At 46.1% G+C, this 26,984-nt stretch overlaps 1 protein-coding gene across 1 annotated transcript; it reads left to right on the top strand.

The window, feature by feature from the left end:
* The first annotated feature begins 506 nt into the window (after nt 1-506).
* STAG3 (STAG3 cohesin complex component) lies at nt 507-25,845 on the top strand. Its single transcript, XM_030845902.2, has 34 exons — nt 507-641; nt 1,772-1,954; nt 3,065-3,167; nt 3,555-3,671; nt 5,402-5,498; nt 6,218-6,294; nt 6,580-6,784; nt 7,214-7,365; nt 10,408-10,481; nt 11,644-11,767; nt 12,253-12,351; nt 12,559-12,638; nt 12,969-13,076; nt 13,344-13,458; nt 13,621-13,726; nt 13,912-14,015; nt 14,257-14,349; nt 14,459-14,548; nt 14,809-15,009; nt 15,129-15,199; nt 15,307-15,394; nt 15,865-15,945; nt 16,033-16,125; nt 16,286-16,454; nt 16,550-16,686; nt 17,459-17,560; nt 18,079-18,227; nt 18,486-18,614; nt 18,714-18,871; nt 23,119-23,293; nt 23,543-23,644; nt 23,945-24,023; nt 25,103-25,162; nt 25,443-25,845. Exons 2-34 carry the CDS (start codon nt 1,782-1,784, stop codon nt 25,449-25,451), a joined length of 3,720 nt encoding a protein of 1,239 aa, XP_030701762.1. The 5' UTR covers nt 507-641; nt 1,772-1,781; the 3' UTR covers nt 25,452-25,845.
* The last annotated feature ends 1,139 nt before the right edge of the window (nt 25,846-26,984 follow it).

Raw genomic sequence — 26,984 nt, forward strand, 5'->3', positions numbered from 1 at the left:
TCAGGGGCGGGGTCAAGGGAGAAATTAAGCCAATGTACTGGGGAAGCTCGGCAGTGGGGCGGGACTCGGCAGGACTAAGGAGGCTGGGGGAAGGGCGTGGCCTTCCTCGGGGGCATGGCTATTTGGTTCGCAAGGCGGGGCCCGGGTGGAACCCAGCGTGTGGTAGTTGATGAAGCCAGATTAAAGGAGCTCTTACTAGTGCAGTGTGAAACCCGGCCAATGGGGGGGGAACTTGGGGGCAGAGGAGCGGGGCTGGGGCGGGGCCGGGAGGAGCCGAGTTAAAGCAGGTGGCCAGCGCGCGGGAGCCCACGTGACACGGCGGCACGCTGAAGAGCTCGTGGCCGCACGAGGCTGCCGGAGCGCCGTGACTGGAACGTGGTGAGCACGAGCTCGCACGCGCCCAAGCCTCGCGACAGTTTGCCCGCCCTGAGACGAGCCGTTGGGCTCGCGCCTGCGCACCGCACAGCCCGCGCCTTCCCGCGTTTTTCTGGAGTCTTCTGCCACCCAGAAGGGAAGCGGCGGGCGCCCGTGCCGGACTGTGGGGCTGGTGGGGAAGGGTGACCACAGAGACCCAAAGGACCCGCGGTGGTGACTTTTCCTCAACGCAGCTCGGCCAGAAGTCGCTGTTCCGGGTTCAGACAGTGAGGCTCCCCTTTGACCCAGGCGGTCGCCCTCCCCCACACTCTGGCCCTGAGAGAGGACTTTCCCTTTTCCATACCCTCCTCCACAGTGGCCAGGAATCCCAGACCCAAAGGCTGATAGTCGCTCTCCTGAGCGGTTAGACGGCTCCTCCGCTCAAATAGCGTAGCCCAGCGTTGAGTAGAGATCCCCTCTTCTGGAAAAATGGAGAATGCGAGCTTTCCGTGACTCCTTCAGCGTTTCCGGCCTGGTTCTGATGGCGCCTCTAGCCCCAAATCGTTAAGCGCGTCACAGCCGGGTCCTTGAGGAGTCCCGTTCTAGCCTTTTAGAAATGGAAGTCTAGGTGCTTCTGTGGGGGTGGGGGGGGTTGGGGGGGCGGTTCTTGTTTCTCGTTTGCACCCTGTGAGCTGGTTTTCTTTCACTGGCAGTTAACTCCGAATCCTGGGGAGAGGGGTGTGTTTTAAGCTGCCCTGGTGTGTGCCTTCCTCGGTGCTTGGGGAGTGACCCCAAACCGGAGGTCGGCGTTGGGGCCGTGGTGTCTTTAACGCCCTGATGCCTCAGGTCGGGACTGTCTCCGTCTTTTTTTTTTTTATTTATTTAGCGGTACGCGGGCCTCTCACTGCTGTGGCCTCTCCCGCTGCAGAGCACAGGCTCCGGACGCGCAGGCTCAGCGGCCATGGCTCACGGGCCCAGCCGCTCCGCGGCATGTGGGATCTTCCCGGACCGGGGCACGAACCCGTGTCCCCTGCATCGACAGGCGGACTCTCAACCGCTGCGCCACCAGGGAAGCCCACCGTCTCTTTTTTTTTTTCTCAGTTGAAGTAATAGAAGATTTACAGTGTTGTGCTAGTCTCTGCTGTACAGCAGAGTGACTCAGTTATATATACACATACGTTTTTTAAAATATTCTTTTCTATTATGGTTTATCCCAGGAGAAACCATAGAAGCTGTGCTGTTCTTTTTTAATTTGACCTGTAGTTGATCTACAGTGTGTGCTCCGTCTTATTTTTTTGTGGGTCCCCCACTCCCCGAGTTCCAAAGCAGTTCCCTTGGAAACAAGGGGGGTCGTCAGGGCTGCAGATGGAGACGTGGTGGGACAGGAAGCCTTACCCCTTCTCTCTCTCTCCCGCAGTTGGACCACCATGGCCACCCTGCGGTCGTCGTCCTCCCAGTCCCATAGCTCCTCCTCCCCGAGCAGTGGGTCCTCCCCGCTGCGCAGAGCTGTGGGGACTGGGCCGAGGAGCATGTCTGCGTCTTCTAGTTCGTCTGTCGCTGTGCCCTGCGATGACAGGGACTCGGACCAGACATCGGAGGGGTGAGTGGGGTTGGTTGCGTTGTCCGCAGCTTTTCTCATTTTCATGTAACAGACGGGTAAAGTGGCAACACGTGTGTGACTATGAAAAGCCAGGAGATGCTATACTGGTTCAGAACAGGCTGGGTTTCAGCTGCCCTACGTGTTGGAGGCGTCAAGAATAATCCATCCTGTTCTGAATCCATCATCCAACTTGTCTGAACCTTTCTTGAACACTTTTGTGTGTTCACGGACAGCCTCCGGTGGGGGCCCACAGATGGGGGAAAGGGAAAAGAGTTCTTTATTTGGTACCTGAAAACTAGTGTATACTTTTTAGTTGGTGTCCTGTAGTTCTTTTGTTTGGGGTTTTATAAAGAGGTCCGTAGCTGTTGGCATTTATGAGCTTATTCTGGAAGATTGTATGAGTATGTCTTGGGTTTTAAAAAAATCTTTCCAGGAAAAAATTAATCAAGGTCTGATTTATCCCCTGGTAATTTTTTTTATTGCGGTATAGTTGATATACAATATTGTATAAGTTTCAGGTGTACCACATAATGATTCACAATTTTTAAAGGTTATACTTCAGTTATAAGAGTATCCCATGGTAATTTTAATTGGTCTCTTCTGAATCATTTCTATTTGTCAGTGCAGCTGTTTGGCACCAGGTTATATCTATTTTGTAAATTTAACCCTAATCAACAAGACGTGAATTTGTTTTCAAGAGGTAAAATTTAACACCAGGCACGTATTAATCTCTGGTTTGTGTATTAGTAATACATGACTTACTGAGCCATTTTTCTCTACTCAGCAGTGATCCCCTCACTGCTTATGTGAATATCTTTTTTTAAATGTGAATATCTTTTGATTTTCTTATTCAGAGAGGATATTAAGAAAGGGTTGTCCTTTATCTACCTCAGTTCTTCATCTCCAATGGTTTATTCAAGTGAAAGTTTTCCCTTAAGACGTTGTCCCTACTTCCTGGCAACAGTAAGCTCATCTCTTCTTAAAATCTGAATATATTTTTCTCATGGAGAGGGATGTAAAGTTAGAGACAAAAAGAAACTATAATTCATTTACCCTTTTATATATAGGGACTAGGGTGTTGTATCTAAGCAGAACCACACTCCCTCACAGGGATAGTGAATCTTTGTCAGCTGGTGAAGGCAGTGACTTCGAAGACAACTTGAGACGAAATGTAAAGAAGAGAGCAGCAAAACGACCACTCAAAACAACCCCAGTGAGTCAGTTTTGTTCTGTTTTTGAACCTGGTCTGGGAAGCAGCAAAAGAAAACCTAGAAGAGGTCAGCTGATATGCTTGATGAAAAGACAAGGCTTAAAAAGTGTTAAGGGACAGAAGTAGGAAGAAGGCAGATTTTGAAGAGCAAAGAATAAGAGAAGAGGGTATTAGGGTATAGAGGAACAGGAATGGGGCTTAGGGACTTTTAAAAGGACAAGAGGCTAGAAATAATAACGTTTACAATATAAAGTCAGTTATTTCTAATCTGAGTCAGTAACTCAAACTCTGCTGTGGAATTGGCAGCTTAAGCCTACCTGTGTGATGAGACCGAGCGTTAATGTCACTTTCACTTTTTAAAGATATTCGTGATCTCTTTATGCTTACTAGGTGGCAAAACGTCCAAAGAAGGGGTCCCAAATGGTACGTGCTCATGGTCAGAAAGAGTCAGAGCCACCAGCCAGTGATCTCTTTGAGGCTGTGAAAGCTGCCAAAAGTGACATGCAGGTAAAACAGAGTGTCTCATCTCTGTTTCTTGATACCATCTTACCCCTCGCTGGGTGGAAAGATAAGTACAAGTGCTTACAAACTTGATTTAATGTAGACATTTTAGTGAACATAACCTGTATCAGGAAAGGCAGATAAGACCACAGAGTGAATCCGTGGAGGGATTGATGTAAGGGGAATCTTACATGAGAGGGAATGTTCCTTTCCTAATAGTATCACAGAACAGAATAGATTTTGCCTTGATTGATTGATGGAGGAGACAAGGAAAGGCATTGGATAATGTAGAGGAGAAGCTTGGATTTGGGTGGCAACTTGTTCACCCTTGTCACTTTTTAGCTCCACTTCGACAGTTATACCTAATTTTTTTCCTTCCCCACATATCTTTTTTCTCTTCTTACATTTCTTTTTCAATAATTTTATTGTAATTACCATCTAAAAACATGAAAGGCATATATGTGCTTAAAAATTTTTTTTCAGTGATCACCCAGGCCTCTAGCCCCAGCTCAAGAAATGAAACCTTAATGGTGCTGTAGAGACCCTTGTGTATCCTCCCTCCACCTTACTCCCCCAGTTCCCTCACCACCCAGAGATAACTACTAGAATGAATTTTCTGTTAACCATTCCCTTGTCTCTCATTATAATTTTCTCACCAATGAATGTGTTTTCCTTAATTTAAGTGAATGAGTCGTTCATTAGTTTTCTATGACTTAAATTATTTCAGTTGTTTGAGATTGACCCTTATTGATGTATAGTGTGGATTTTTCTAGTTTTTAGAAAAACTAAAAATTTTCAAACATACGGAGTTTTTCTGTTTTTGTTACTGGTTTCTGTGTGTTGGAATTCTTTGGGGCCTGGGTTGAAGATGGGTTGTTAAGAGAGGAAACCTACGTTTGCTTTTGGTGGTTGAGTGAGGATGCTCCAGAGTCACTTTTTTTTTTTTTTTTTTTTTTTTTTTTTTTTTGCGATACGCGGGCCTCTCACTGCTGTGGCCTCTCCCGTTGCGGAGCACAGGCTCCGGACGTGCAGGCTCAGCAGCCATGGCTCACGGGCCCAGCCTCTCCGCAGCACGTGAGATCTTCCCGGGCTGGGGCACGAACCCGTGTCCCCTGCATTGGCAGGCGGATTCTCAACCACTGCGCCACCAGGGAAGCCCCCAGAGTCACTTTTAATTAAATTATCTGATTGAGGTTATTTTGACTGTAGAGGTAATGTGGATCTTGACTGCAAATCCAGATATGGGAACTGGCTTATGGTTTTGAATTCTCAAGGGACAATTTGTTTTTCCCTCTACCCCACACTAAGGTCATAACAAGCTAGTTTTTTTGCTGTCCCCATCTTACCTATAGGTTTATTTCTCATTCTTGCTTTCATGAGGGTGTGACTCTTTGCAGGAGCCTCCTTTTGGACTACTGTTTTTGGAAGCCCCTTAGGCTCTATCTCCTATGCTCTACATTCCATGCAGCCATCTGGACAGAAAGTTAGTTTCCTAACTGTCTGTAGTTAAGAGACCCCTCAGAGCAAAAGTCAGCTTGCTTATCTCTCAGAACCGCTACCTTCACTTCATTTTTGGCTTTTATGGAATTTTACCTTTTATTCTGGTTTAGCAATACATTTTAAAAGATGTTTTAATATTTTAATCAGAAGTTTAGATGCTTCAGTTAGAAAGCTTATACAGAATTTCTAGTCTGTCATGTTGCCAGAAATAGAAATCATCCACATTGTTTTCCTAGTCTTTGGTAGATGAGTGGCTGGATAGCTACAAGCAAGACCAGGATGCAGGATTCCTGGAGCTCATTAACTTTTTCATCCGATCATGTGGATGTAAAGGTGAGGAAACTCCTACCCTTTTCTAATCCCCAGCCTTTGCTCCTATATTGTAAAACTTTTCCTCCTTTTAGATGTGTAGGATTAGGCATTTCCTAAATAAATGGAGAGGGAAAAGCGTAAGAAAAATTTCACTTATTTAACTAGTGCCGACTACATTGTTGATTGGTAAGTAGGGAAGAGATCCAGTAAGGAAATGTGTTGGTTTGGAGACAAGACACTTTGGAGAAAAATAAATAATCATGCTATTGTGATGGTATGATGTTTACAAATTTGGAAATGGACCATCAGACTTTTACTCTTCCTTTCTCTAAATGAAATAATCTTTTCTTATTCCTTATTTCTCAGCCACTTCATCGCATATTTCTCCACTGAAGCTGTGGGGCCCCAGGTCCCCAGAGGCCATGACCTAACTTTAGTCTTATACGTCTGCAGATTGTATTATAAGAATCTGGCATAGTTTTCTTTGTTTTTTGATTGTTTGGAATATTTTTTTAACCATAGTTTTCCACTGTTTGATTCCCTTGGGTTTTCTAGAGAGGTTGCCTTATAGCAGGTACTCAGTTAGATGGCAGCAGATTTATGACTAGGATTCAGGTCTTCTGATTCCCCACCTAAGCTCTTTTCAGTATATTTCCTAGCTCATCTTCAAATGTGTATGTTAAATGGTCATGGTGTCCTGTTATTTGCCTTCTAAGTACCTCATCTCCTCCATTTCTCAGGCACTGTGACCCCTGAGATGTTCAAGAAGATGTCCAACTCGGAGATCATCCAGCAGCTAACAGAACAGTTTAATGAGGTGGAGGAAGACAGTCCAGGATCCTCTTGCCACTCTTTTTTGCAAAATACAAGGCCCATTATCCTCCTCTTTCTGATTCTGGGAAATAGGATAGCTTTTAGAAAGAGGAGTTTAATCTCTTGGGAGCAAAAGGGACCTATACACGTTATCTGAATAGGCCTGTAGAGTTGAAAATGAGGTATAAGAGATACATTTTTACTATACTATTGGGTTTTGACATCCAGTCCCTGTGACTTCATAGACCTGGTAATAACTTTTCCATCCTTTTCATAACCTCTTTTATAGGACTCAGGAGACTATCCTCTGATAGCTCCAGGCCCATCCTGGAAGAAGTTCCAGGGCAGCTTCTGTGAATTTGTGAGGACGTTGGTCTATCGGTGCCAGTATAGCCTCCTCTATGATGGCTTCCCTATGGACAACCTCATCTCTCTGCTCACTGGCCTCTCAGACTCCCAAGTCCGTGCCTTCCGTCACACTAGCACCCTGGCTGGTAAGCAGTCACTTTTATTCTGTCAGTGTTCTCTTGGGGGTTGGTAGAACTTTCCTCTGTTCTCCAGTCCTGGATCTTCTTTCCTACCTGCATTCTAGCTCTTTACTTCAGGGTCATGCTTCTTTTATCCCAAACCTCCATCCAGTTTCTCATTAGTGGAATTGTAAAAAGGAGTGGATTACAGTGATAGTTTCCAGCCTTAACGTGTTTCTTATAGCTCACCACTGGGAATATGCTAAGCATTAAAGGAAGCCCAAAAGAGTTAGGGAGAGAAAAAATCCACTCCAGAACAGTGAGTCTTAGGATTTTAGGGTCACCCTGCTCTAGCTTTTCTTTTTCACTGCCCTTTTTTTCCTTCTTTTTTGAACCTACCCTCCCTCTCTCTGACTTAATTAATGATCTCGTTATCTTATTTTTACTGACTCAAAGCCATGAAGCTGATGACCTCCTTGGTAAGAGTTGCCTTCCAACTGAGTCTGCACAAGGACAACAATCAACGTCAGTACGAGACTGAACGAAACAAGGGGCCAGGACAGAGAGCACCTGAGCGACTGGAGAGCCTGTTGGAGAAACGCAAAGAGGTGAGAAGTGTTCCCTGCCTCTTCCCTCCTCTGCTGCTTCCATCACAGCTGCTGCAGCCCACCTTATCAGTCCCCAAGCTTCTCTCTGCTAAGGCACAGTCCCCCAGGCAAGCTTTGAGATCATGAATGATGGAGTCTGGCAATAGTTTAATAGACTCCTCCGGTCAGAGGTTATTGCATGCTCACTTTGTTTCTGGGATGTGGGCTCAATAGAGCATTTCTAGTTTAGAGTAAATTTTAGAGTTCTCTATGATTCCACTTTTGCTCAGTTTCCATTGTCTGCATTCATTATCACAGGTGTTTAAATGTTGTGCCTGCATCTTGTGCAGGGGGTTAAGCATTGACTTTCTTGTCAAGTGTGCAGTATGCAGGTTACCACAGGAGTACTGAAGGCCAACCACTGATGCGGGAGGCCAAGTGTTCAAGAAATGGATAGGACACAGGCCTTTCAATCTCTCCTGCGTTTAAATTCTGTTCCAGTTAGCTACTAGCTCCATGGCCTTATGTAATCTCTAAGCTTCAGTTTCCTTTCCTTTAAAAAGGGAATAATTCTTTTTGTGAAGATTAAATGAGATGAATAAATTGCCTAGCTGGGCACATAGTAGGTACTTGCTTTGTTGCCTGTTAAACTTGAAGAAGACCACTGGAGGACATAAACCCCAACAAAATCTTTTACACTGATTAAACCTTCAAACAGCTGTGTCTATCGTGAGACTAACACTGACTTTCCCCTCATTCCCCCTAAGTATCTGAGACCTCCCCCACCATGAGGTTGGCAGGACTTATCATGTGTAACTATGCCAGTTGACTGTTTTCCAGCCCTCACCAAACATATCTTCCATGCTAAATCATTAGAGAATGATCTATACTTTCCTGATTCTCTTTTGCTATTTTCACTGTCAGTATGTCTTAAATCTTATGTGTACTGGGTCTGTGTCAAATCTTAAATTATATACACTAGGGTGACTCCTATTATTTGGACTTCTCTGGCCTCTTGCTTCATCAGTTATCGTTTTGCTTTCTGTCTTTAATCTCTCCCTCACGACTGTTTTCCTCTCTCCACTTATAAATGTATATAAGCCCTTGAATCTTCTTTCATTCTCCTCTATGAGCTACTCCATTTCTATCCTTCCTTTTAGAATTTCCTTACTTCCTTAATATCCAACTGAATCCTTTCACTACCTAGCTTCTATCCCCATTTTTTTTCTTTCAAGTTATTTTCAACAAACCAGTGACTTTTTTTTTTTTGCGGTATGGGGGCCTCTCACTGTTGGGGCCTCTCCCGTTGCGGAGCACAGGCTCTGGACACGCAGGCTCAACGGCCATGGCTTACGGGCCCAGCCACTCCGTGGCATTTGGGATCTTCCCAGACCGAGGCACGAACCTGTGTCCCCTGCATCGGCAGGCGGACTCTCAACCAGTGCGCCACCAGGGAAGCCCAAACCAGTGACTTCTTAATCCCTATAGCCAATGACCTTTTTTCAGTATCCCTTTTCGATTTACATAGAATTTGGTACTGATGACACACTTTTCCTCCTTCCCTCCCTCTCTCCTTTTCCTTTAAGTATGAAAATTTTCAAACGTTCAGAAAAATAAATAACACTGGTAGAATGAACACCACATACAAATCTAGATTTAACTAGATTATTTAATTTAAATCTAGATTTAACTAGATTTAAATTTAGTTTTAACTAATATTTCACTATATTTGCTTCATCTATTTTTTTTTTACTATTTTGTATTAAATTATGGGCATATTGGTATTTCAACCTAAAGACTTAAGTATGTCATCTCAAAAACATGTTACTACATAATCCTAATACCATTTTCATATCCAAAAATATTAACAGTGATTCCCTAATATTTTTAATCCCAATTCATATTTAAAATATTCCACTTGTCCCCAAAATACCTTTTATATCTGGTTAATTCCAACCAGGATTTAATTAAGAACTATGCATTACATTGGGTTGTTGTGTTTCTTAAGTCTCTTTTATACAGAACCTCTGCTCTCCCCCCCCCCCCGCATTTTCCCCCAATATATTGATTTATTGAAGAGTTGGGGCAGTTGTCTTAAAGAATGTTCCCTTGTAATTCTGCTTCTTTGTTATTTGTTATTCATCTAATCTAGGGTTTCTCAACAATGACATTTAGGGAGCTGTCCTGGCATTACAGGATGTTTAGCAGCATCTCTGTCCTCTATCCACTAGATGGCAGTAGTACCTTCCCAGGTTATGACAACCAAAAATGTCTACAGACATTGCTGAATGTCCCCTGGGAGCCACCAGTTGAGAACCACTGATACAATCTCTTCCTTCTCTTTTTTTTGTTGCGCTTCTTTTGTCAAACTGCATTTATTAAAATTTTTTTCCCCATTGTTGTTAGTCAAAAACATGTATAACTACCAGCTAGGGCCTCTGAATAGCCAAAGATAGTCAAAATAATGAGACACAGAAGGGATATTATTTTTTCCAAACACAGATCTCTGAGGCATTAGTTGACTATACGGCTTCTTCCAGAATTGGAAGGTTTAACCTTTTTCTATTCTGATAACTTATTGGCTACATTTTCTTTTTCGCTGCTTTTGACTGATTAGTTTAATTACTTTTGTTTGCAAACTCCACCCTTCTCATCAACTTTGTATTTTAGATGTATCTATTGACTGCCTGATTTCACCGGCCTGTCCACTGTCACAAGTGGATGAGTAGGTGATACTCTTTTCCAAGTTATCTAATCCATAGAAAGAGAGAGAAAGTTAGAGGCCTGTAACTTTCATACCTTACTATAGATGTATATTTCTCATGTGGGGGAAAAATGATTTGGGGAGATAGAAGTATTATGAACGTGTGGGAAGTAAAGCCAAATGTCCTGAAAATTTAAAAAAAAAATTAGAAGGTTTAAAAGGGAACAAAGGATACCAGAGGTTCAGACTGTGTCCTCCTATTAATAGGAAGTAGGTGGATGTCATGCTTTTCTTATATTTTTGTGGCCTTATATTATTGGGGGACATGAGAGATTGACCTGTTACTCCCTGTCCTCCAGCTCAGAGAGCATCAAGAGGAGATTGAGGGAATGATGAATGCCCTCTTCAGGGGTGTCTTTGTACATCGGTACAGGTGAGTTACTGGGCTCCTCTCATTGAAGTGGCTGGTCCTCAGTTATGGAGTCTGTAGAAGTGACAAGGTCTCCTCCTAACCCTGAGTTATCTGGTTAGTCCCACAGCTAGCGCAGCTGGGGCAACAAATGTTCCAAATTAGGTTTAGTTTATCCCCGCCTACAAAGGATCGTGTAAATTCTTCTGGGAGAGACGATAAGAGGGTAAGGCATTGCTGAGTATTCTTCTGCTCCAGCTTTGCCTGAGACCTCCCCTGCCCCATCTTACTGGGGCTTGAGCCTTGAGAGGACAAGAGCAGAGAGCCAAAAGGCAGGACCTTTCTGAGGGTGTACAGCTCGGTAAGCCTTTTCCTAGCCCACTTCACTGTGCCTTACACTGTGCTAAAGGCAGGGGAGGTTTTTTTTTCTGTTTTTTTGTTTTTTTTGGTACGCGGGCCTCTCACTGTTGTGGCCTCTCCCTTTGCGGAGCACAGGCTCCGTTCGCGCAGGCTCAGCAGCCATGGCTCACGGGCCCAGCCGCTCCGCGGCATGTGGGATCTTCCTGGGCCGGGGCATGAACCCATGTCCCCTGCATTGGCAGGCAGACTCTCAACCACTGCGCCACCAGGGAAGCCCGGCAGGGGAGTTTTATACTGGGTAAAGAATTTCTTCCTCAGTATTTGTGTCTCACTCTTACCTAGATTTCAACCTCTGCCTTTCCAGAACCCTTTAGCTGATGTAATCTTTTCTTGAAGTGGAAGCAAAACAGACAGGTGGATATATTGTACAACACAGGGAATATAGCTTATATTTTATAGTAACTATGAATATAACCTTTAAAAATTGTGAATCACTATGTTGTACCTGAAACTTATATTGTATATCAACTGTACCTCAATTAGACACACACGCACACGCACACACACACACGCAGTTTGGGCAACAGCTAAATTAAATTCCAAAATCGGTTTTTAAAAGGGGCATGGAGGATAAGTTCAACTATTTCATAGGTTGGTTACAGAAAGTGTTCACTTTTTAAAATATTCACATTGGGAGGAGGAAATGAAAGGCCTAGTACCTGGTGTTTAGGCAAGAAAATAGATTCTCCTGTGACAGAGATATCTGCTGGGATGGAAAGTGAGTTTGGAGAGAAGGTAATAAGGGTCAGTTTCTCTCTGTGCCTAGGGATGTCCTTCCTGAGATCCGTGCTATCTGCATTGAGGAGATTGGGTCTTGGATACAAAGCTACAGTACCTCTTTCCTCACTGACAGCTATTTAAAATATATTGGCTGGACCCTGCATGATAAGGTGAGAGTTGAGTCAGTCCTCTTCCCTGCCCTAGGATGCTTCAGCTTTTCCTGGTACTGCCACTTAGGTGTTTCACTAGTGGTCAGTGATCAACTCATCAAGACACTGAACCTCGAAGTTCCCCAAGTATTTGTGAGGGTAGGATAAGTTAGGAGAGAGAAAGACATATCTAGGAGATTAAATGCCTCAAAACCACAGTCGAGTGGAGAAAGACTTTCCCTATGGAAAGGCGAGAAAGTTGACAGGGTGGTAATGCAAGTGCTAGGGTGGTAGCCAAAAGATCCTTTTAATCATGATTGCTAAAGTCTGCTGTGATCCTGTTGGATTTTAAGTGAGAAGACAGCTGTTCATTGTCTCTGAGACATCTCAGAGTCCTCGATACAGAGGACACCCAGGCCCAGAATGAGTAATCTGAGAGGGAGGTATGGAGGCCCAGTGAGGGTGAGTAGAGGAGGAGTCAGCCACATTTCCCTTCTCCTCAGTAGCATCGAGAAGTCCGTCTGAAGTGCTTGAAGGCTCTAAAAGGGCTGTATGGCAACCGAGACTGGACTGCACGCCTGGAGCTCTTTACCAGCCGCTTTAAGGTAAAATCGGGACAGTGCTCCTGTGCTTGGCTCTGTCTGTGGTTCCCATTTCCCCACCTCATTTATCCATGTCTATTACTTTTATATATCCATAGATATCCCAGTGTCTGCTTCTACACCCTGTCTTTAGGAATCCCTCAGATTCTAAGAAAGCGGTGTTTTGGGATGGATATAATGAGCTATTGAGCAATGTTCTCCTTTTTACAGGACCGGTTGGTTTCCATGGTCATGGACCGAGAGTATGACGTGGCAGTGGAGGCCGTCAGGTTACTAACACTTATTCTTAAGTGAGTCCTGGGAAGTGGAGAGGCAAGCATCTCAGACTTACCTTTCAGCATCAGGCAGGCCCTTCCAGAGTCCTATCCCTCCGCGGATCATAGGTTGACTCTTGTTTATATACAGGTTGAAAGACAGAGGTCACTCCCGAGTTGCAGGATCTTCAGGGGGCAAATTTCCTATCTTCTCTAACTCTTCATATCCCTCTGTTTTCCACTCTTCCATTTGGAAGTTCTTTGTGAGTTAATCCTTGTTGGTTTTCCCTTTTTGTTTCTAGCCTTAGTTAGAGGCTAGAGGACGACATCCATATCCACCTGCTTGTTCTGCGTTTCTCCTGGCAGGAACATGGAAGGGATGCTGACAGAGGCAGACTGTGAGAGCATCTACCCTGTTGTGTATGCCTCTAACAGAGCCCTGGCCTCTGCTGTGGGGGAGTTTCTGTACTGGAAGTGAGTGGGCCTCTTTTCGTTTGTTCCTTTAACACCATCATCTGTTGTTTTCTCTCCATCATCAGCTGGTGCTCTTTCTAAGGGCTCCCCATACCTATAAAGTCTCCCTTGGTGTCTCCTTCCCTTCTCAACACCTTGGGGCTTTCCTTAGCTCTGTGCCTCTTTTTTCTTTAATCCTCTCCTTGAACTGTTTCTTCCTTCCATGGTAACTGTTGCACTGCTTACTTCCTTCCATGCTATGCCCTTTCCCTGTGTCCCCTCTACCAGGCTTTTCTGCCCTGAGTGTGAGACAAGAACGGTGGGTGAGAGAGAGCGACGCCGAAGTCCACGCTCCCAGAGGACTTTCTTCCACCTTCTGCTGTCCTTTTTTGTGGAGAGTGAGGTGACGTATGAAAAGGAGCTGTTGGGCTCTCAGGCGTAAGACCTTCAGGTAGAGAAGGATGGGAGCTGGCACTGCAGGAAGGAGAGAAATGGTTCATTAGTAGCCAATTTCTAGAGTTTTAACATGTGGCGTCAGTAACTTAACATCTGTCTTCTTCCACAGCTCCATTACCACGCTGCATACTTAGTAGACAGCCTGTGGGACTGTGCGGGGCCTCAGCTGAAGGACTGGGAGAGTCTGACAAGCCTGCTGCTGGAGAAGGACCAGAGTGTGTGCCACCTGGTAGCCAGGGGAGGGGACCTCTCATCTCCTAGTAGGAAACCAGGAGAGATTTCTCTCCTGACTTGTGAAAGACATAGGTGTCATGGGCGGTGGGGCGGTGGGGTGGTGGGGTCCTTGGAGATGGAGGGTGGCCACCCTGTGATTCTGTTTTCCATCCTCCTGCCACCTCAGACCTGGGCGACGTACAGGAGAGCACACTGACAGAAATCCTTGTGTCCAGTGTCCGGCAAGCTTCCGAGGGTCACCCGCCTGTGGGGCGGGTCACGGGGAGGAAGGTATGGCAAGAGGGGCAGGGTAGGTTGCTTAGCAATATTAAATCCAGGCAGGTATTGTCTGTCCTAATTCTCAAGTCTTAGGTTCAGGTGCTCCTTCCTCTGCCCCTCAAAGAATTCCATTTCCAGAGAAAGAAATTGAAGGGAGCTGCTGAGTTTTCCTTCCTGGGAAGATAAAATTGTTGGGCAGAGGAATACATGTACACACACTTTTACCCCCACCCCCAAATGATTGTAATTCCAGGGCTTAACACCCAAAGAACGTAAGATCCAAGCCGACGACAAGGTGAAGCTGACTGAGCACCTCATCCCCCTGCTTCCCCAGCTCCTGGCCAAGGTAGAGGGTCCCCACTGCTCAGCCTCTGGGAATGAGCGGGTGGAAGGAACTGGCCTCCAGATTAGCAGTATAGCAGGTAATAAGTAGGCTTCCCTCTCAATCACCACAGTTCTCAGCTGATGCAGAGAAGGTTGCTCCCCTGCTGCAGCTTCTCAACTACTTTGACCTCAACATCTACTGCACCAGGCGCTTGGAGAAAGTGAGGAGAGAGGAGGACACATTCCCTATACTTTGCTACTTTCATCCTAGGGCCAAAGGGTCTACTGCCAGTATCCAGTTTTTCTCAAGAACCTGGATTCTAGAAAAACCAATAAGCCCTCCCTTTCTGAGGCATCTTATGCTTGAAGTTTAAAGCTTTCGACCCTGTTTCTTTCCTCCCCACCTCTAGACCCTCCCGGAGGAGTTGTCCTCCCTGCCCCCCCCCACAGCACGGTCTTCTCCCACCGTTTTCTCTCTCAGCACCTGGAGCTGCTCCTGCAGCAGCTCCAGGAGGTGGTGGTGAAGCACGCAGAACCAGCGGTGCTTGAGGCTGGTGCTCATGCCCTCTATCTGCTGTGTAATCCGGAGTTCACGTTCTTCAGCCGGGTGGACTTTGCCCGCAGCCAACTTGTGGATCTGCTGACTGACCGCTTCCAGCAGGAGCTTGAAGAGCTGCTGCAGGTTGGAAGTGGGGCTGCGTGATGGGACACCCCAGACTTTTGTGGGAGAGGCCCCAAGATGGGGGTGTGGATCTGTGAGTTCTTGGGGAAATCCCACTGTGGACCTTCTTTCTTCCTCAGTGTTCCTTCCTAGATGAGGATGAGGTGTACAGTCTGGCAGCCACCCTGAAGCGCCTCTCTGCCTTCTACAAGTGAGCAGCTCCCCTCCTGCTCCTTCTTCTGTTTCTACCACTGTCTGTGGGGTTGATTCCTCTCATTCTCTTCCAGTGTAACGTTTTTCTCTCCCCGCCCCCCAAAGTGCCCATGACCTAACTCGCTGGGAGCTCTATGAGCCCTGCTACCGACTCCTCCGGAAGGCTGTGGACACAGGAGAGGTTCCTCACCAGGCAAGTAGACAAGTTGGAGGCAGGAGAGGAGTTTTAAGGGCTGTGTCCTAGGTGGCCACCACATATGCAGTTCGAGTCCCGGGGCTGTGGAGCAGATGAGAGAGAGAGAGATCTTGATCATGTGTGTCGTTCCTTCCATCCCAATCTTGGAAGGTGACTGTACTTTCCAGCACCTGAAAACAGCTATTCTCTCTGGTTTCTGGGGAGTCAAGGATAATATTGAGGGGGTCTAGGAGACTTTAAATAAATTAGGAAGAGGTGGCATTCCTACTCAGGATAGAATCCTCTGAAGACTTCCAGAATCAGTTTTTTTCTACCGGAAAAGGAATTGGGTCTCTCCTAATCTCATTTTCTCTCTTCTGTCTGCTTTTTTCTTTTTTCCCTCCTTTGTGTGTATCTGCCTGTCTGTCTCTCTCTCCCCACCTGCCCCTTACTCCTGACCCTCATTTTGTCACATTTGGTTGTTACAGGTGATCTTACCAGCCTTGACTCTTGTCTATTTTTCCATTCTCTGGACACTAACCCACGTATCTGGATCAGATGCTTCCCAGGTGAATATGGGTCTGAGTAGGGGGAACGGGAATGGAGGAGTCCGTGTCTTCCTTCATTTCTCCCTGCTGAAGCCATTGTCTCCACAGAAGCAGCTGTTGAATTTGAAGGGCAGGATGGTGGCCTTCTGTGAACTCTGCCAGAACTGCCTCTCAGATGTGGATCCTGAGATTCAGGAGCAGGTGAGCGTTTTCTCAAGTGAGCGTATGTCAGGATGTGAGTCATCCCCCCGACCCCGACCCTGTGGTCTGAGGAAACCCCGTTCTGAGGGGAAATTGGCAATGTAATTTCTGTCTTGGTCAATATTCTGTCCTTTTTAAGCGTTCTTTTTTTCCCTGACAGGCTTTTGTATTGTTAAGTGATCTGCTGCTCATCTTCGGCCCTCAGATGATTGTCGGGGGACGAGAGTTCCTTAGGCCCCTTGTCTTTATTCCTGAAGCCACTCTCCAGTCTGAGCTGGCCAGCTTCCTCATGGACCACGTCTTCATCCAGCCTGGAGGACTGGGCAGTGGTACAGGGGCTGTATACCTGGGGCTCAGGCATATAGGGCAGGAGGTCTGAATCTGTGATTCTGATGTTTCCCATTCTGCACTTGGTGTGAACCAGGTCATTCCCAGGAGGATCATTTACAGATAGAGCAGCTGCACCAGCGGCGCCGCCTCCTGGCTGGGTTCTGCAAGCTGTTGCTTTATGGGGTGCTGGAGATGGACGCAGCCTCGGATGTTTTCAAACACTACAACAAGGTACAGCAGGGCGCCAAGCTGAGCATGGCCATGGCTGCAGACTCTGTAGCACTACAGAAAGGAGGGTTGGAGAGATGATGGTATCAGGCTTAAAAAGAGAAGCAGGGGGGAAGGCCAATAGTTTAGAATAAAAGGACAAAGAAAAGAGACTTTAGTAGTAAATAGTTAGTGGAGAAAAAACTGTTAGGAGGAAGAAATTCATTGGAGGGAAAGTATCTTATTCTTCTTGTCCAGATTTTTTTGTGTGTGTGAATCTAGTCTATGGAATGGGGTAATGTAAGAAAGGGAAATAAGAATGGAAGAGGGATCAGTCCTCACAAGATACCTAGATATATACCTCATTTCCTCAATCCAGCATTGTGTTGATTTCTCTTTATTGAGTACGTACTATCCCAGGCACTAAGGACACCTCAGTGAACAAAATAGTCAACGGTTCCTTCTTCCTGGAGCTTCTGTTCTAGTGGGGAGAGACAAATAGCAAAGGCTTCGGTGCTGGATGACACTGGGCTCTGGCAGGCTTAATATCCTCCTTCTCCAAGAAATGGGCTCAGGGCAGAGTTTCTTCCCTTACTTGCCTAAACTGATTTCTTTGGGGCTTTGTACCTGTTGGTTAGAAGTATGGTCTAGTATGAGTTGTTTTATGCTTAGGTTCACATTTCCCTACCTAAGGCTGTTTCGGAAAGAGATACGGTTAGGGCTGTGAAGAAACAAAACAAAAGAAATAGTTTTTTCCTGTGGTCAAACAGTATCTTCTCCACTTCTTTTCCCTCAGTTCTACAATGACTATGGTGACATTATCAAGGAAACGTTAACTAGAGCAAGGCAGATTGACCGAAGTCACTGTTCCCGAATCCTGCTGCTGAGCCTCAAGCAGGTATGCCCTTCTGCCTACAGTGCCTCAGACCTGACGTGCCCTCCTTGCAGCCCACCCACAGCTGTCTAGAACATGAGATCCTTCAGAGCAGGAAGTTTCTGATTTACTTTGGCTTTTATTCCACATGACAGTCACCTTCACAGTTAACGGAGCCATAAAAAGTATTTTTTTTAACTGTGGGCTGTTTCCACCCCAACCCCATAGAAACTCCACGTCAGTTAGGACATGGGAGCACCAACAATAAAGTGATAGGGAATTCCTAATTCTTTTTCTAGTCTGTTCTCTCTCAACCCCTTCAGTTACTACAGTCATTTTTATTGTTACAGAGCAGGGTGAAGCCTCTCTCTGTTGCAAGGGGGTCAGGAATAGGGTCAGTGTCCTAGGAGGAAAGAAAGAGTAAAAATAGCAGATGGTGTCCCAAGCCCTTTCGGATTTCTGGGCAGAGAAGGGAATGCTATACTTCCTTGTTTCTATCTTGTTCCTCCCTTTCCCAAATGTGCCATGTCTCCTGGACACAGTTATACACAGAACTGCTGCAGGAACAGGGGCCCCAGGGCCTGAATGAGCTTCCAGCCTTCATCGAGATGAGGGACCTGGCCAGGAGGTTTGCCTTGAGCTTTGGACCCCAGCAGCTACAGAACCGTGACCTTGTGGTCATGCTACACAAGTAAGGAAGTATTGGTTGGAAAGCAAGGTACTTGAATCTTCCTAAGAGGGCTGAGCCAGAGGCTGGGTACAGGGAGGGCTGGGAGTGAGGTCTCAGAGGGGGAGGGTAAGCATGTCGAGGAGTCGCAGTAGAGTTGGTGAGCGGGTATCCTTTGGAGACAGGCTGGGTCCAGGGGAAGAAGCACTTGGACAGGATGCCTCAGCCCTGGGAGGGAAGTGGGAAGGGACTCTCTTCCTAAAATGATTTTGCTCAACCAAGGGAAGGCATCAGGTTCTCCTTGTCTGAGCTTCCTCCAGCTGGCTCCTCCAGTCAGCCCCCAAATCTGGCATTCCTGGAGCTCCTTTCAGAGTTCTCCCCCCGACTCTTCCATCAGGACAAGCAGCTGCTGTAAGTTAGGGCGTGGGTGGATAAAGATGGGAGTTAGAGAAGAAGGGTGTGGCGAGGGCCTGTGACCACTTCAGCCTCTCCATCCCACCCCTTTCTTAGACTGTCCTACCTGGAAAAGTGTCTGCAACGTGTCTGCCAGGCACCTGGCCATCCCTGGGGTCCAGTCACCACCTACTGCCAGTCCCTCAGCCCTGTAGAGAGTACAGCAGAGGCCAATCCTCAGGGCTACCCCCGCTCCAAGAAGAGGCGCATTGAAGGTAAAGTGCTGTGAATGCAGGTATCAGGGTGCTCAGTGCTACTTCCTTGATCGCCACTACCTAGATACGCAGCATATTGGCTTTTGCCTCCTTCAAACTCTTGTGTCTGGTCAAATAATTATTTCATTAATCACCTACTATCATTAAGGGTACTCATTTTCTTCACGGTTTATCTAGCCAACTAAAAACAGCGAACTTCTGTGAAAAATTAAATAGAAACTAATCATAAAACCAGAGATTGAACTCAGAAATCTGTACATTTAGGATGCCTCTCTGTGACGTCTTGTTATTTTCCAATTTTTAAAGATTTTTATATAACCTTCGTGATTTTTTAATCTTCAGATCACTACCTGTCTTATAACTTACCAGTTGTTTTCTTTAAACTGATTTTCTTTTTTTTTAAAAATATAGTCTCATCTTAAGTGGTAATATCCTAGAAATCACAAGTTTGAGGTGTATGTTTGTGCTTTTTACGGTACATTTTATTTTTATTAAAAAAATTTTTTTGTGTGGTATGCAGGCCTCTCACTGTTGTGGCCTCTCCCATTGCGGAGCACAGGCTCCGGATGCGCAGGCTCAGTGGCCATGGCTCACGGGCCCAGCCGCTCCGCAGCATGTGGGATCTTCCCGGACCGGGGCACGAACCCATGTCCCCTGCATCGGCAGGCGGACTCTCAACCACTGCGCCACCAGGGAAGCCCTAGGGTACATTTTAAAATGTTAGTAGTCATTCGCCATTCTCCCCATTCCCGCAGCCTAGGCAGCATAACTAATCTACTTCCTGTCTCTGGGTTTGCCTATTCTTAGACATTTTGTATAAATGGAATCATATGGTATGTGGCCTTGTGTGTCTTTTACTAAGCATCATGTTTTCAAGGTTCATCCATGCTTAGCATTTATCAGTACCTCATAACTTTTCATGACCAAAAAGCATTCCATTGAGTGGATATGCCATATTTTATTTATCCATTCATCAGTTAATTGACATTTAGGTTGTTTCCACTTTCTGTTAGGCATAATGGTGCTGTGAACATTCATGTGTAGGTTTTTGTGTGGATGTAGGTTTTCACTTCTCTTGAGATATACCTAAGAACTGAAATTGCTGGATCAGATGGTAACTCTATGTGTAATTTTATGAGGAACTACCAAATTGTTTTCCAAAGTGCCTACATCATTTTACAATCCCAACAGCAATGTACAAGGGCCCCAGTTTCTCTACATTCATGCAAACACTTGTTACTGTCTTTTTTATTTTATCCATCTCCTAGTGGCTGTGGATTGGTATCTCATTCATTGTAGTTTAAATTTGCATTTCTCTAAGGACTAATGCTGTTGAGCATCTTTTCACATGCTTATTGGCTATTTGTATATCTTCTTCAGAGAAATGTCTGTTCAAATCCTTTGCTCATTTAAAAATTGGGTTGTCCTTTTCTTGTTGAGTTCTTTACATATTCTAGACAAAAGTCTCTTATCGGATGTATGGTACAGAAAAATTTTCTTCCATTCTGTGGGTTGTCTTAATTTTCTTGATGGTGGCCTTTGAAAATACAGAAGTTCTTAATTTTGGTGAAATTCAACTTATCTATTTTTTTTGTTGCATGTGCTTTTGATGTCTTAAGAAGCTATTGCCTAAAGTCACAAATTCCTGTGTTTTCTTCTAAGAGTTTTCTAGTTACAGCTAATACATTTAGGTCTGTGACCCTTTTTTTTTTTTTTTTTTTTGCGGTACGCGGGCCTTTCACTGTTGTGGCCTCTCCCGTTGTGGAGCACAGGCTCCGGACGCGCAGCCTCAGCGGCCATGGCTCATGGGCCTAGCCGCTCTGCGGCATGTGGGATCTTCCCGGACCGGGGCACGAACCCGTGTCCCCTGCATCGGCAGGCAGACTCTCAACCACTGCGCCACCAGGGAAGCCCTGTGATCCATTTCGAGTTAATTTTTGTGTGTGTTGTGAGGTAGGGTATGAATTCCTTTTAATGTCTTTTGTATACCACCTAAGGACATACTATATGCGAGATACTGTGTTAGGTGTTTTAGAGGCCATGAAGGATTCTCAAGCAGCTTACCATCTAATAGAAAAGAAAGCAAATACATTTATAGAAAATCTGAGTTATGAAGTCACCACTAAGTAATAAATTCCCAGGGATTTGACAGAGGAATGCTATAGAATTCAGGGAAGGAAGGTATCATTTTAAGTTTAGTTGATCTGTGAAGGCTTTATCAAGAAGATGGGATTTAAGCCGGATCTTGAAAAATGGGTAAGATTTATATAAGTTGAACAGAGGAGTGAGTATCATGGGCTAGCAGAAGAGCACAAGCAGAACATAGAAAGGTAAGATTTTGCCAAAGCACATAGATGTATAGATTGGTTTGCCTAAAACAGAGTTTGTAAAGGTAGGAGAAAACTGAAAAGATCGGTTCCATTGTTCATTCAGCAGACACTTACTGAGCACCTTGTGCTCAGTTGTGCTGAGAATACTGCAGTGAACTGGGGATGGGGAAATACTGATGAGGTGGGGATTGCAGTCTTACAAAGAGTGATTGGGGAAGGCCTTGGAGAGAACATGAATGCAGGGGAGAAAACTGAAGGAAGTGAAAGAGGGGGTGCCTTGTGTATATCAGAATAGCAGACTAGAGGGTGCAGCCGGTCCAGAGGCCATGGTGGGAATGTCTCTGGCACATTCAAGGAACAGCAGAGAAGGCCGGTATTGCTGAATGGAGACTGTGTAGGATATGAGACAAAAGAGGTCGTAGGAGTCCAGAGCATACGAGCCAGAATAAAGACTCCAGCTTTTACTGACAGTGAGATGGGTAAACATTGGAGGATTTGAGCACAGGATTGACAGGATTTGCCTTAAATTTTAAGGGGTTCCTTCTGGCTGCTGTGTTGAGAACTGACCGAAGGAGAGGCAGGGGTTGAAGCCAAGGAGCTGGTGAGGAGGCTGCTGTGGGGGCCCAGACAGGAGATGAGAGTGTGTGAGCCAGGGGAGCAGCGGATATGGTGAGAAGTGGCCAGATTCTGGACATACTTCCAAGATATCACTAATAGGACCTCATAATAAGAAAGAATGTAAGATGTAAGAAAGAAAGGAGTTGAGGATGACTCCAAGGATTTTGGCCTAATAACTGGAAGGATGGAGTTGATAGCACCTGAGATGGGGAAGGCTGTGAGTGAGAAATGAAACCAGGGCTTTAGTATGAGCCATGTTACTACAGGTGGAGATGTTGGACAGACAGGAATTTGGAGGAGGGGGGCAGGCAGACTTGAGATAGATGTGGGAGTTGGTACTTAAAGTCATGAACCTGAATGGCTAAGGAAGCCAGTGAAGATGGAGATAGGGAGAGGTCCCAGGGCTAAATCTGTGGACATTACACCAGTGATAATAGGTTGGAGAGATTAGGAGTCACGTGGGGGCCCAAGGTTTATTCTCTGGGAACACAGCTCACGGACGTGGCTCTTCCCTGTTTCGATAGCCCTCTGCTTAAACCAGAAGCAGCTCACTCTCCGGTTGCCGGTTTCAGTGTACAAACAAGGCTGTGGGGAGGGAGGATAATGGGGGTATGAACGTTTACAGTTGACAAATTCTAATATGGATTTGACTTATGTTTTAAAAATAGCATTACCTAGGTTTTCTAAGACATTTTGGGTTTTTTTCTCCTCCTCTGCCTTCCTAGAGCTCTGCAGGAGAGAGTCCTTAATATTTTGAGCCCCAGGTCTTCCATTTACCCTTCATATTAGAACTGTGCTGACATTGCCGTTATCTCATTTTTTCTGGCTTCTAAAAAATCCAGTCTCCCGTTTTTCTGTTTCTCCTTAACCCTCATGTTTCCTCCCTCATTTCAGGCCATTCTAAGCTTTTTCTCACTACAGAAATCTTGAATGAATAGGATTTCAGATGTCTTCATTGATTAACTGAGACCTCTCAATCTTAGGGACTCCAACCCTCTCTCACATTCGTGTTTGTATGTTACTGTTTATCTGTGGAATGTATGTCTCTTTCCTTCTTGTTTTCTAAGCTGTGTAATGAGCTTTTCTTGGACAAATCCTTGGTACAATTCTGTAAACCCTACTTTTTATAGTACATAGGGCTGTACTCGTTTTTAGTCGTGTCATAATGAGACCATCTAGGTTTTCCATTCCCTTCTTTTATAACTTTTCCTTACCAAATTCTGAGCAGGTCTTGAAAAACTAAAAGTGTCTGTGGTGGTACCTGGTTTACAGTTAACATGTGCCTCTGCTGCTTTGCAGGCCCCTCCAGGCGGCACAGAGAGGACATCTCTGCATCACAGGAGGAAAGCCTACAGCTGAACAGTATCCCACCCACACCCACCCTCACCTCAACGGCTGTGAAAAGTAGGCAGCCCCTGGGGGGATTGGAAGAGATGGAAGAAGGCGGCGGCTCAGAATTGGCATTTACCCAAGGGTGCGGCCCCAGGAGAGCCCGGCTGTGACGTCCCAGTTTGGTGTCTCGTCATTTCTGTTGCGTTGTTCCCTCCCACAGCGCCCCCTCATTCTCGGGTTCTTCTCCGGTCCTTTCCCCTTTCTTTAGCTTTACATTTTCTCTTTTTCCCTCCACTCTGAGCTTTTTACTGGCTTTCATGCTGGCCACTTTACCTCCTCTTTTTACCTTTGTTTTTAACCCTTGTCACTGATCCACCTTCATTCCCAACAGCCAGCCCCTTTTAGGTGCCCAGAGGTTAAGGTCCTCGAGTCCACAGCATTTCCAGACTCCACTCAACTCTTTGGGTCCTGGTCTGGGCAGCCGGCTGACCCGGTGAGCTTTTCTCATCATCTTCTGTCTTCACTTCAGATGTCACCCATTGTGAGGGGATTCTTTCCTTCTCATTGCTTCTATGCTGGTGCTTTGTGGACTTGTTTTAACCACAGAACACTTCCTTCCAGTGTAACATGGAACCCTAGTATGTAAAACAGATATAAGTAGAGCTGCTTTGATTGAAGCTGGAGTGGGACTCTGGAGCCCTGGTCTGCTTACTGCCCACCCTGTTCCCCTGGGATGCCTCTGAGAAACTCTCCGGGGTCCTTGAAAACCTCTACTCTTTGCCACTGTTTCCAGGCTCAGCCTGATGGAAGAGGATGAAGAAGAAGTAGAAATTCAGAATGACTCAAGTGAAGAGTGGCAAGGTACAGGCAAGGTGAGTGGATCCAACAGTCCCTTCTCCCTCTAGAACTGGAAGCAGATGTGAGGGAGAGAAACTATTGTGATTCTCCTCTGTCCTGATGATGCCTTGTCCTTGGAAGCTGCCCAAGATGTTTTGAAAGAATCATAGAGTAAAGGAGGAAGGGTTTGTAAGTTGCTGTTGACTTTGCTTGGACTTTAAGGAAATAGGGGGGAAAAATTTTAAATACCATTGGACTGGAATAGCACTCCCACACTCTCAATCCCCTTATAGGTATTTTGCCTCTTAATCTACTAAGAATTAAAGGGAGTCCTAGAGCTAGACAGAGATGGAAGGTCACCCAGTCTCCAACCTTGCAGCCCGTTCAGCAAGTCTCTTCATAACACATGCACACAGGCACAGCCGACCTTCCTTCCTGTCTCCTTAGAGGGCTGCCCCAGTCCCTCTTCCTCCAGTCACTCCATTTTCTACCCTTGCCTGCCTGCTTCCTCAGGAGGATATGCTGCCAGTTCAGTAGGAGAAGCATGCAATTCGAGTGAGGAGACCTAAAAGTCTTCCCGTTTTACCACTTTATCAAGTTAGCTCCTTAACCCCTCTCAATCCCCTCATCTTTAAAATGGACCTTTTACACAAAATACAAAGTGAAGGCGCCTTATAAACAGAAAAGGATTGTGTGTCTGCTGCTGTTCTGCTCCCTTCTCTTCTCTTTGAAGGTGGAGAAAGGACACAGTAGAAGAGGGGAGTGGAGGTCTTGTGCTCAAAGGGAAAACCAGATAACATGTTCAACCCAGAGACTAGACAGCAAGGCCTCTATCAGTCTTTCCTAAAGTCCCCTCAGGAAAAACCCCATTCTCTCGTTCCAAAGCTGAACAAATTTAAGGGTCTCAGTTGGCAGGCCAGGAGAGGAAGCACTTCTCTGATGACTCTGACGCTGCTGCCCACTCTGACTTTGCTCCTCTTCCCTCCCTGGCTGCTTCAGGGACCTACCCCAGCCTTCAAGCTTGTCACGAGACTGGAAAGGGACCTTTTGTTGTTGTTTGCAGGTGATGGGAGTGGGGAGGGACCTTTCTGATTTTTGATCCCATTCTCTCTAGCAGTCTTCCCCCAGTGAGCACGGGCTGGACCTCTTAGATTTTACAGAGCTGAACACTGAGGTGAGCGTCCCCAAAACAGACTGTGGAAGGCAGGTTAAGAGGAGTTGTGCATCCTTGGGAGACGCTGGCAGGTAGCACATGTGCCTGTCAAGTAGGTGGAAAGAAAGGCCACAGCCCCTGGCCTGCTGTCTCAGCTGCCTTGGGGCTTTAGGGGTATGCTGGGGGAGGGGTGATACAGGAAGAGAATGAGAGTTGTCCTCTGGAGGACCTTGCAATCATCTCTTTGCCCTTTGGTCTGTTGTTAGGTCTCTGTATCTTACTTTCATCTTTCTCATTGTAGGATTTCTGACATGATCCTATGTCCCTCCCCATCTCCACTCCCCATCTCCACTCCGCACCTCTACGACATGACCACTTGGAAAAGGCCAATGGGAAACGGAGCAAAAGGAATCATCACTTCCCCTTCCCCTTCCCCAGGGGAAGGAGAGGTGGGCTGTGCCTTTCTAACCTGACCTTTCTCTGACTGACCTTTCTCTGATGCTGCTAGGATAGAGCAGTCATAAGCCCCCTGTCCTTCCTGGTGCACCATGGCTCTGTCCCTCTGTTTGAGCAGAGTGCCTATTTTCTGCTGTTTGGAGGGGTGGGAGCTTCGCCTCAGTATTGGAGAGGGGCACTGCCTGTGTTGAATGGAAGGAGCCCATTAGTTTTTCTGTATTTTGGGAATGTCTTTCCTAGCCTCTTTTGTGCCTTGCTGATTTAGCTCAATAAACATGTTTGAGTCAATTCCAGGTTGTGGCTTGAGCGATTGTTAAACTGATGGAGGTCAGGTTCTTTCCTGGAGTCTTACGCAGCTCTGCCTAGCCCTGTGGTCCCATGTACCAGGTGCATTGCACCCCTGCACGCGCACACGCGCGCACACACACACACACACACCCGCTAGGTGCTTTGTACGCTGGCTTTTAGGGATGTATTGCTTAGTAAGTGGGAGACTGGCTGCCTTTGAGTAGTTTACCTAGTGGAGACAGTTTATGCTGAAGAGGGAAGGTAAGAGTAGCATCCTGATCGGCTGAAGGGTGCACCTACCCGTCTCACCTCCACTGAGGCCAGGCCAGTCCACATATCTTGGCAGCTTTCACTCAAAGGTTCTTTCCAGGGATAATTTCATGCCCTCATCCCAGAGACACCTGTCATAGTTTGAACTTTTATAGAATCTCAGTATCTGAGAGTTGGGAAGAAACTTAGAAGTTATTCTGAATGACCAGCCCCAAATCCTCAACACCATTGTCTCCTTCATCCTTTCCTTCCCTAGCTAGTTCCTTACCAAGTCCTGGCAGGTTATTCTCCAGAATGTCTCAGATCTCTCTCTTCTCTCGGTACTTGCTATCATCTCTCACCCAGACTGCCACAAAATAGCCTCCAGATGCTGGACTCCTTAAAACTCTGACTTGTTCTTGTTCTGCTTCCTGGAACAGCAGAGCGCCTCTGTTCTCTCCTTTCCCTCTGACAAGCAGTCAAATACATGAAAACACTGTCGTCTCTTTCTGCTTTCACTGTTTCCTTCTGTGGTTTAAGGAACTCTTCAGCCTCTCCTTTTAAATAGGACTTCGAGTTCTTCCCTGTCCTGGGCATCTGCTGTAATTTCAAGTTCTCACTGTGTGGTGTCCCAGGCTGGACACAGTCATCCAGCTAGTCTAGGGGTTTCTGCAGGAGGATCCATGATTTCCTGTGATTAGGTCACTCAGCCAAACAAGCTCATTTCTTCTTTCCCCCTCCCTCCCTGCCAAATAAAAGCTAGAAGTTGGGTTTGTGAGTCTCATTTTAGAAAGGCAGCCTACCAGTGCCCTGGGGATCTTTAGCCTGTATTCAGTGGAACAGTTCCAGA

The sequence above is a fragment of the Globicephala melas genome, chromosome 15 (assembly GCF_963455315.2).
Source record: "Globicephala melas chromosome 15, mGloMel1.2, whole genome shotgun sequence".
Classification (NCBI taxonomy): Eukaryota; Metazoa; Chordata; class Mammalia; order Artiodactyla; family Delphinidae; genus Globicephala; species Globicephala melas.

What these genes read in the sequence shown, in the direction of transcription:
- STAG3 (XM_030845902.2), top strand. Translation starts at nt 1,782, where the DNA reads ATGGCCACCCTGCGGTCGTCGTCCTCCCAGTCCCATAGCTCCTCCTCC. An exon ending in TTTTCAAACACTACAACAAG is followed by an intron (nt 16,687 to 17,458) that starts GTACAGCAGGGC and finishes CTTTTCCCTCAG; the next exon opens with TTCTACAATGACTATGGTGA. An exon ending in CAAGAAGAGGCGCATTGAAG is followed by an intron (nt 18,872 to 23,118) that starts GTAAAGTGCTGT and finishes GCTGCTTTGCAG; the next exon opens with GCCCCTCCAGGCGGCACAGA.